The sequence below is a fragment of the Garra rufa genome, chromosome 2 (genome assembly GCF_049309525.1).
Source record: "Garra rufa chromosome 2, GarRuf1.0, whole genome shotgun sequence".
Classification (NCBI taxonomy): domain Eukaryota; kingdom Metazoa; phylum Chordata; class Actinopteri; order Cypriniformes; family Cyprinidae; genus Garra; species Garra rufa.
Window position 1 is genome coordinate 59,906,428 of NC_133362.1, and position 9,318 is coordinate 59,915,745.

Genomic DNA, 9,318 nt, shown 5'->3' on the forward strand with positions numbered 1-9,318 from the left:
CCCGGATTACCTACGTTGTTCCTGTTTTCTGGTGATTATTCAGGCCTGTTGACGATTCTAAATAAAGCCTTGCAGATGGATCCGAATGTCTCTGACTCCTTGTTACAGAAGACTTCGCCGCCTCAGGATCCAGCGGCTTTAAATCAAGTGGTGACTGAAGTGACTCGGCAAGCCTCTCTGTTGACTGTGCATCACCAACAATTGGATCGGCTGACCACCATGACTGAGGAGCAGGTGAATGCAGTGATTAGAGCAGTGGCTTGTGGGGAATGAAGTCCATGAAGTGTGGTGCAAGAGTTCATGATGACAGGATAGACCAGATACGTGACAAAGACCATGACAGTCAATCTGAAAGTGTCAAATCTTTTAAAAAGATTGATGGACTTTGAGTGGCACTTTATTTGAAATGTTTTTTTGTTTTACAGTGGTTTGTATATACTGTTATATATATATATTTTTTTTGTATTCTATTTTTTATATCCAGAAAGGGCTGGTGTTTACGGAGCCCCTAAGGGGACGTCAGAGTAAAAAAAATCTAAAGTTTAGTTTCATGTGCTCACTTGAAACTTTCATGTGCTCACGCGAAAATCATCATCTTCATGTACAGAATTTTTTTTTAAGTTTAGTTTCATGTGCTCACGTGAAACTTTCACGTGCGCACGCGATAGTTTCACATGCTCACGCGAAACTATAAGTTTCACGTGCGCACGCGAAACTATAGAGAAAGTTTCACGTGCGCACGCGAAACTATAGAGAAAGTTTCACGTGCGCACGCGATAGTTTCACGTGAGCACGCGAAACTAAACTTTATTTCATTTTTGCTCCACGTCCCCTTAGGGGCTCCGTAGGTGTTTGATAAAGCCTTTTGTTGATTTATTTTACTTATAGTTTTTTTTTTTTTCTGAAGCTTGATTTGAAGCTTGTTTATTATTTAATGTCAAGTTGAGGCATTTTGAAATTGAGTTTGTTTTCTTAAGCCATCTTTGTATTTCTCCATGTTATGGGTACTTATTTGTTGCACCATAGTTTATGCACTCGAAAATATGATGGCTTGCATTTTTTTAATTTTTTTGGCACAACAAACAAACATCTTAACAATTAATATAGTGTTAAATGGAAATAAAGAAGGAATAAAAGAATAAGTTGGCCTTATTTGTTTTGTTTTCCACAAATCTAAAATGTCGGGTATAATAGCATTTGCAATTTAGAATAATTGGGTTGTGATTGAAATGTACATTAACAGCTATATACTGCTAAATAACATTTTATATGCTGTAGCTAACAAAACCGTAACCTACTGCTAAATAACAGTTGTATGCTGTTGCTAACAAAACAGCATCTTGCTGTTAATTTTAATAACAGTAGCCCACTGTATTTAAACAGTGCAATGCTGGCAACCACAGCTGCCAGTAGATTATCGTTTTTTTACAGTGTTCCTTAGTAGTTAACAGTAGTGAGTTAAATGTTAATGAATAGTTACCTGTTAGTTCTTCAATAACTCCTTATTAGTTCTGCAGTAAGTAAGAAACAGTATTTTAAAGTGTTACCATTTATGAATCCTTTTTCGGACCTTACGTACGCTGTGTAACGTTATGTACTGTTTCGATGGCTTTAAATACCTAGCTAAGTTGATACTAAAATGCTTTAAGGTTAACAGTAAATGATGAAGTTTACCTTGTATTAAACTTATCTTATTTAAATGTCCTTATCCTTGGCTGCATTAACAGTTCAGCTTTCATGTTTTTTTTTCATGTCTCTGCTCCTGCTGACCCTGGAATTAGGAGACCATCAAGTGATAATCCATTTACACTGCCAGAAAAAGTAAAAATGAACAAAGAAAGGAAAGATGAATGCCACAGGGCCGTTACAAATTTTATTGTAAAAGGTTTGCTGCCCTTTTCTACTGTGGAGGCTTCATGGTGGAGGTAAGTACAGTAAGCTGTAAATTATGTTGTAATATTACCATTAAGGCTGTTGGCAAGGTTTGTAGGTAGTCTCTTAACCTAGATAATTTTTTAAACTTTTTATAGTAAGATGAAACAATGATAAAATAATGCTAATTTTACTTTTTTGTGTTTGATGTCAACTATAGGGAGATGATAAGCACCTTAAACCCCAGTCCCCCAGCCGAGACATGCTCTAAAATACCCTCATACCTGCATGGTATGCAGTTGAAAAAGAAAATGTCAAGAAAGAGTTGCAAGATGTGAGGGATGTGGCTGTGACTGCTGATGGCTGGACCAGCATCGCACAGGACCACTACCTGACGGTGTCAGTTCACTATGTGAGAGAGGGTTCCATGAAAGAGAAGGTCCTACATACAAGGGCAGGGAATTTTCGTGAAAATGCTGTCATTAATTACTCACCCTAATGTTGTTCCAAACCCATAAGACCTTTGTTTATCTTCAGAACACACATGAAGATAATTTGGATTTAATCCAAGAGCTTTCTGATCCTCCCATAGATTTACTGGATATGAATTTTTCAATGCCCAGAAAGGAACCAAAAACATAGTCAAAATAAGTCCATGTGATATAAGTGGTTCAATCATAATTATATGAAGCTGCGAGAATACTTCTGTGCGCAAAGTAAACAAAAATAACTTTATTCAACGGTTTATCTATGGGAGGATCAGAAAGCTCTTGGATTAAATGAGAGCAAACAGTTTTAATAAAGTTTAAGCAGGTTCAAGTCAATCAATTTGAAGTATTTGTGAGGCTCACTGCTGCTTAAAGGTTTAGTTCACCCAAAAATTAAAATTCTGTCATTAATAATTGAAGTATTGACAGAATTTAAATTTTTGGGTGAACTAAACCTTTAAGCAGCAGTGAGCCTCACAAATACTTCAAATTGATTGACTTGAACCTGCTTAAACTTTATTAAAACTGTTTGCACTGATATATTGTGTTAACTACACTTTGTTCATTTTGTTCTTTTGTTTATTGGTCTTAGAGATAAGCCTGTTGTGAAAAGTGTCACAAACATCCTGAAAAAATAAAACCAAAGTTTCTCTGAGATTGTGTTATGTAATCATGTTAAAATATATTCCTTAAAAAAAAGTATCGTTTATTGAATTCAGGGTATCGTATCGAAAAATTTGGAACAGCCCTACACTAGGGACAATCAATGATCCTGACAAAGGTGAGGGATCACCCTAGAAATACACGGGAGGACCTGGTCAATGACCTGAAGAGACCTGGGACCAGTCTCAACAATTACCATTAGTAACACACAACACCGTCATGAATTAAAATCCTGCAGCGCACACAAGGTCCCCCTGTTCAAGCCAGCACATGTCCAAGCCTGTCTGAAGTTTGCCAAAGACCATCTGGATGATCCAGAGGAGGCATGGGAGAAGGTCATGTGGTCAGATGTGGTCAACTCCACATGCCGTGTTTGAAGGAAGAAGAAGGATGAGTACAATCCCAAGAACACCATACCAACAGTGAAGCATGGGGGTGGAAACATCATGCTTTGGGGGTGCTTTTCTGCAAAGGGGACAGGACGACCGCACCGTATTGAGGGGAGGATGTATCACAAGAGTTTGGGCAACAACCTACTTCTCTCAGTAAGAGCCTGTTGCCCAGCTACAGTCCCAAAACCTGAAAGACCTGGAGAAGACCTGTATGGAGGAGGGGGCCAAAATATCTGCTGCAATATGTGCAAACCTGGTCAAGAACTACAGAAAACGTCTGACCTCTGTAATTGTAAACAGTTATTCCACAGTATTGCGTCGCCTTCAGAGTGATTTTTAAAATTGCTCCTTCTAAAATTGTCAGTGTGTTTCCAGAATGTATTTGCAAATGATCTTTCAGGTTTCTCTGATATGTGAAACTTAGGTTGCAGAAGGTCTGTCTCCAGTGTGAAGCCTCATGTGAGCGGTAAGGTTTCCCTTAAGTGTGAAACACTTTCCACATGAAAGGCAACTAAAAGGTTTTTCTTCGCTGTGAACTCTCATGTGAGCCCGAAGGTTTCCTCTAAATCTGAAAGTCTTTCCACAATAAGGGCAGATATAATCCTTCTCTCCAGTATGAATTCTCATGTGTAGATTTAGGTTTGTCTTGTTTGAGCAAGTCTTTCCACAGTGATTGCACATGAACGGCTTCTCTCCAGTGTGAGATGTTACATGATTTTTAAGGTGATCACTGTCTGAGAAACTCATTCCACACTGATGGCATATAAAACTGAGAGAGGGAGCTCTTGAGTGAACCACCATGTGCTTTTTAAGGGTTCCCTTATGACTGAACTTCTTTTCACACTGATCACATGCATATGGCTTCTCACCAGTGTGAATGTTCATGTGATACTCAAGGTTTGTTTTGGTTGTAAAACCTATTCCACAAAGTTTGCAGAGGCACGGCTTCTCTCCAGTGTGAGTTCTCATGTGCCTGTTAATGCTTCCTTGTTGACTGAAATGTTTTCCACACAGAGGGCATGTGTAAGGCTTTTCACCTGTGTGGACGTTCATGTGGCTTTTGAGGGCTGCTTTTTTAGTGAAAGATTTTCCACACTCTTGGCAGGTGAAAGGCTTCTCTCCAGTGTGAATCCTCATGTGGACTTTAAGATTTCCATGTTCACTGAACTGTTTTCCACACTGTTGGCAGGAGAAAGGCTTTTCTCCAGTGTGAATCCTCAAGTGGACTATAAGGTTTCCATGTTGACTGAAACTCTTTCCACAATACTGGCAGGTGAAATTAGTTTTACTTGAAGTATTTTCTGTCTGAGAGCAACTAATTGATTCTCGTCCAGTTATAAAATACTGATCTTCATCTTGCATTTCATCTAGTACTTCACTCTCCATTCTCGGCACCATCAGTTCTAAAAAGAGACAAATACAAGTTAACCCCTGTTTAAAAGCAATAGAAGAACAGAGTGCAACAATGGCCCAAATCTTCCATTTATTCTGGAGAGTCACAGTCCTGCAGAGTTTAGCTCCAACACACCGCTAATAAGTTAACCTTGAAGACCATGATTCAGGTGTGTTCAGTTAGAATTGGAGTTAAACTCTGCAGAGCTGAGCTTGACACCCCAGTTTACATTTATAGAAAGTCTTGGATATGTGAAAACATCAAAATGTGTTCTACTGGGGATGTTTGAAGTTTATTCCACTTCAAATTTGTTCGCAATTACCTCCATATTGTGGACTCAGATGTACATTATTGGAATCAACTAAGTTTTTTTTTTTTTATGCATCATTACATATACATAAAGTTATGCTTGGGATTTTGGGGAAAAATTCTGTAATACTTAACTAAGATGTTTATGTCCTTCTTTTTTCAGTCGTAAGGAAATTATGTTTTTTGAGAAAACTGTTCAGGATTTATGTGGTTTGAACTTCTAAAATGCAGTGTCAAAGGGCTCTAAATGATCACAGCCAAGGAAAGAAGGGTCTTATCCAGCAAAACAATTAGTTATTTTCTAAAAAAATAAAATTTACAACTTATGTACTTTTACAACTTATATACTTTTTAATTTCAAATGCTTGTCTTGCTGAGCTAGACAAGACGTTTGAGGTTAAAAAATATATAAGTTGTAAATGTTTTCAGAAAATAACTGATCGTTTCACTAGACAATAAACTTCTTCCTCGGCTGGAATAATTAAAAGCCCTTTGACGCCACATTTAAACTGCATTTTGGAAGTTCAAACTTGGGGGGCACCATAGAAGTCCAATATATGATGAGAAATCCCTTTGTAAAATACTCTTAAACAAAAAATGAAGAAACATACAGTATCTCACACAAGTAAGTACACCTATTACATTTCAGCAACCATTTTAGTATATCTTCTCAAGGGACAATACTATAGAAATGAAACTTGGATATATTTTAGAGTAGTCAGTGTCCAGCTTGTATAGCAGTATAGATTTACTGTCCTCTAAAAATACAGCCATTACTGCCAAAATAGCTGGCAACAAAAGTGAGCACACCCTAAGTGATAACAGCAGTATGTTGTTTTGCCATATAATGAATTGGACATGTGGCTTTACGTTTATGTTTTGGTCTGCTTGACTGTTCTGTGCATCAAGTGCAGAACCTGGCTTCAAAAAAAAAGAGTCCATGAGCATGAATTACTGGACCCATGTTCTGTGGTCTGATGAGACTATAAGATCAACTCAGATGGTGTCCAGCATGTGAGGTGATGCCCTGGTTAAGAGTACCAAGAAAAATGTGTCTTGCCTTCAGTCAAGCATGGTGGTGGTGGCATCATGGTCTGGGGCTGCATGAGTGCTGCTGGTTCTGGGGAGCTGCAGTTCATTGAGGGATGGATTCCATTATGAACTGTACATTCTGAAGCAGAACTTGATGCCTTCCCTCCAGAAACTAAGCTGAATGGCAGTTTTCCAACATGATAATGACCCCAAACACACCACCAAGAGTCTGAAGGTGATGGTGATGGGTTGCTAAGTGTTTCTCCAGACCTGAACCCTTTGGGGCATCCTCAGGTGGGAGGTAGAGAAGCACCATGTGTCTAATGTACTGCAGCTATGTGATGCCATTATATGGAAGAGGATCCCAGCAACAACCAGTGCAGCTCTGGTCAATTCCATGACTAGCAGGATTAAGGCAGTGCTGGATAACAATGGTGCTAACATAAAATATTGACACTTTGGACACAGTTTTGACAAGTTCACTTAGGGTGTGCTCACTCTCGTTGCCAGCTATTTTGACAATAATGGCTGTATGCTGAGTTATTTTCAGAGGACAGTAAATCTATACTGCTATACAAGCTGCACACTGACTATAAAATATATCCAAGTTAAAGTTATATAGTATTATCCCTTCAGACATTATACTAAATTTGTGTGAGGGGTGTACTCACTTTTGTGGGATACTCTATAGCAGTTGTTCTCAAACTGGGGTATGCGAGGTGACGGAAGGGGGTTCGCGAACAAAATGCTGAGCTTTGCCATTAATTTGGTTCTACCCCAATTTAAAGTAACAATAAAACAGAGCATATATTTCTGACAAGCAAAATGCCACTTTTATGCTAAAACAGGAAAATGGGAGTGCCGTAAACAAAGAGATCAAATTACCTCATCTCTTGCAGTCAAAACTGACTGTATCCATTCCAGCAGTGTGCGTATGATAGGATGCCTGCAAAGTATGCTACTTTAGCAAACAGCGCTGCATGTACTTAAGTGTCTTTTAAGTATATTTGTAGCACTTAATAGCAAAGAACAAATATTGACACATTTTGTACATAGATTGATACAGAAACAACACTTTTCATGTTTAAAATATGAGTACTGATATGAGTACTTACTGAATGAATGAAAGACGCTTCACTTATTAAGACCACTTACTGCCACCTACTGGCGATTTTAGTTATTTATTGCCAGCCTAGGCTGGTTGGCTGATTTTAGCTGGTCATAGCTGGTCAGCAGGTTGGTTTTAGAGGGATTTTGGCCATTTTTCCTGGCTGGTCTTAAATGTCAGGCTGGGAAACCAGCTACTCCCATCTTTAACCAGCTACGACCACTGCTCTTTACTGAAAAACATTCAGTAAAGAGCAGTGTTAAGCAAGACTGGCAGGAGACTGTATGTCAGCTTCATGATTTGACTGATTTAGATTACGTAGAAAGAGCGACAGCTCAACGCATTAAAGGAAAGGAATATTCGTGTTTTCCTAACCGCTGACCAAAAAAAAAAAAAAAAAACTAAATCCATTTTTGATGTATTTTGTGAATAGGGAGGATTGGGTTCACTCACGTACAAGCTAGTCTAGTCTAGTTAATAAAATGTTATTAGTAAGAATTTTGAGCTTCTGTATCACCTCAAAAAAATACAAAATATAGCAGCATGTATTGCATTTTTTTAACAATCAAACTAAGAAATTAATCAAATAGTTCTCTGCTGCACATTAGTATGTGTCTGGTCATTTGATCTCAACATATTTTTGTCCACATGAAGCTCCATTTCAAATAAAACCACTGTAATAATGACACTCTTTATTATAAAAATATTATTAACGAGAATAAAAACAAACCTGTTTCTTCCTCGTCATCTTCTTGTTTCACAATGAATACTTCTTCAATCTTTATGTCTTCATCCTCCTCTTTAATAAGCGCCATCTTTATAACAGTGCGTCACGGGGATCTCAGTTGCTTCAGCAGGAGTTTTCCTGTCTGTTTGGACAATCAGTCATAATTAAGATCAGAACAATTAACAGAAATTAATGCAAACTAAATCTGGGTGCATCTCAGTCAGAGGATAATAGTTAAAGGAGTAGTTCACTTCCAGAACAAAAATGTACAGATAATGTACTCACCCCCTTGTCATCCAAGATGTTCATTTCTTTCTTCATTTGTAAGGAAATTGTTTTTTGAGGAAAACATTTCAGGATTTCTTTTCATTTAATGGACTTCTATGGTGCCCCCAAGTTTGAACTTCCAAAATGCAGCTTAAATGCAGCTAAATGATCCCAGCTGATGAAGAAGGGTCTTATCTAGCGAAACGATCAGTTATTTTACACACAGTACACACAGAGCCAGACAAGATGAGCATTTGAGGTTAAAAAGTACATAAATTGTCTTTTTTTAAGAAAATAAACAATCGTTTTGCTAGATAAGACCCTTTTTTTCATCAGCTGTGATCGTTTAGAGCCATTTGAAGCTGCATTTTAGAAGTTCAAACTCCACTATATGGAGAAAAATCCTGAAATGGTTTCCTCAAAAAAACAATTTCCTTACGACTGAAGAAAGGAGGACATAAATAACAAAAATCAGAACAATGTCTAAAAGCTGCTATTAAATAAAGGTGTACAGTAAACAAGCTAAAAACCACAGAACTGTTTTTATAAGCTGTCGACCTAAAAAAGAGTGTTTAAGAACAAGAACAAAAGTAGAGCGCTATGTGTCTTACTACTCTGAGAACTACGCGCTGGAGGGAAATTTAACGGCAAGAGTAAATATTCATTATTTAACCATGTCAAAGAATTATTTCACCACCCTGAAATGAAGAGATGTATTGAGAAACTGAATTTTATTGGTCAATGTCAGTGCACCTTTTCTTTACCTTGCTTTGTTGGAGAAATGATCCAACTGAATGGCCCAACGTGAAATATCCTGACATCTACTATTTGTGTTTTTTAGGTCAAGAGCTTATAAAAACGTAGTTTTGGTGTTTTTTAGCTTGTTTACGGTACACCTCGTCTCATAGCAGCTTTTACACCTTGTTCTGTTTTTAGTTAGAAGTCAGAAATGACAAGGAGTCCGCTTCCCGCAATACAAAGTCAATGGAGAGCATTGGAATGATGGTGGTTTTCCAGAAAAAGGGAAACCAGTTAAAAACAGCTCCTTCCATCTTAAGCCAGTGTAG

At 37.9% G+C, this 9,318-nt stretch overlaps 1 protein-coding gene across 1 annotated transcript; it reads right to left on the reverse strand.

Moving 5' to 3' along the window:
- Positions 1–3,835: 3,835 nt before the first annotated feature.
- Positions 3,836–8,120, reverse strand: LOC141326014 (uncharacterized). The gene is made up of 2 exons (XM_073834724.1): positions 7,988–8,120; positions 3,836–4,818 (listed from the first exon to the last, which is right to left on the reverse strand). The coding sequence occupies exons 1-2, from the start codon at positions 8,070–8,072 to the stop codon at positions 3,836–3,838; spliced, it is 1,068 nt and encodes a 355-aa protein (XP_073690825.1). The 5' UTR covers positions 8,073–8,120.
- Positions 8,121–9,318: the final 1,198 nt, after the last annotated feature.

Excerpts from the sequence above, each read along its gene's own strand:
- LOC141326014 (XM_073834724.1), bottom strand. The coding sequence starts at position 8,072 with ATGGCGCTTATTAAAGAGGAGGATGAAGACATAAAGATTGAAGAAGTA. Across the intron at positions 4,819-7,987 it reads AGATGACGAGGAAGAAACAG|AACTGATGGTGCCGAGAATG; the intron begins GTTTGTTTTTAT and ends GTCTCTTTTTAG.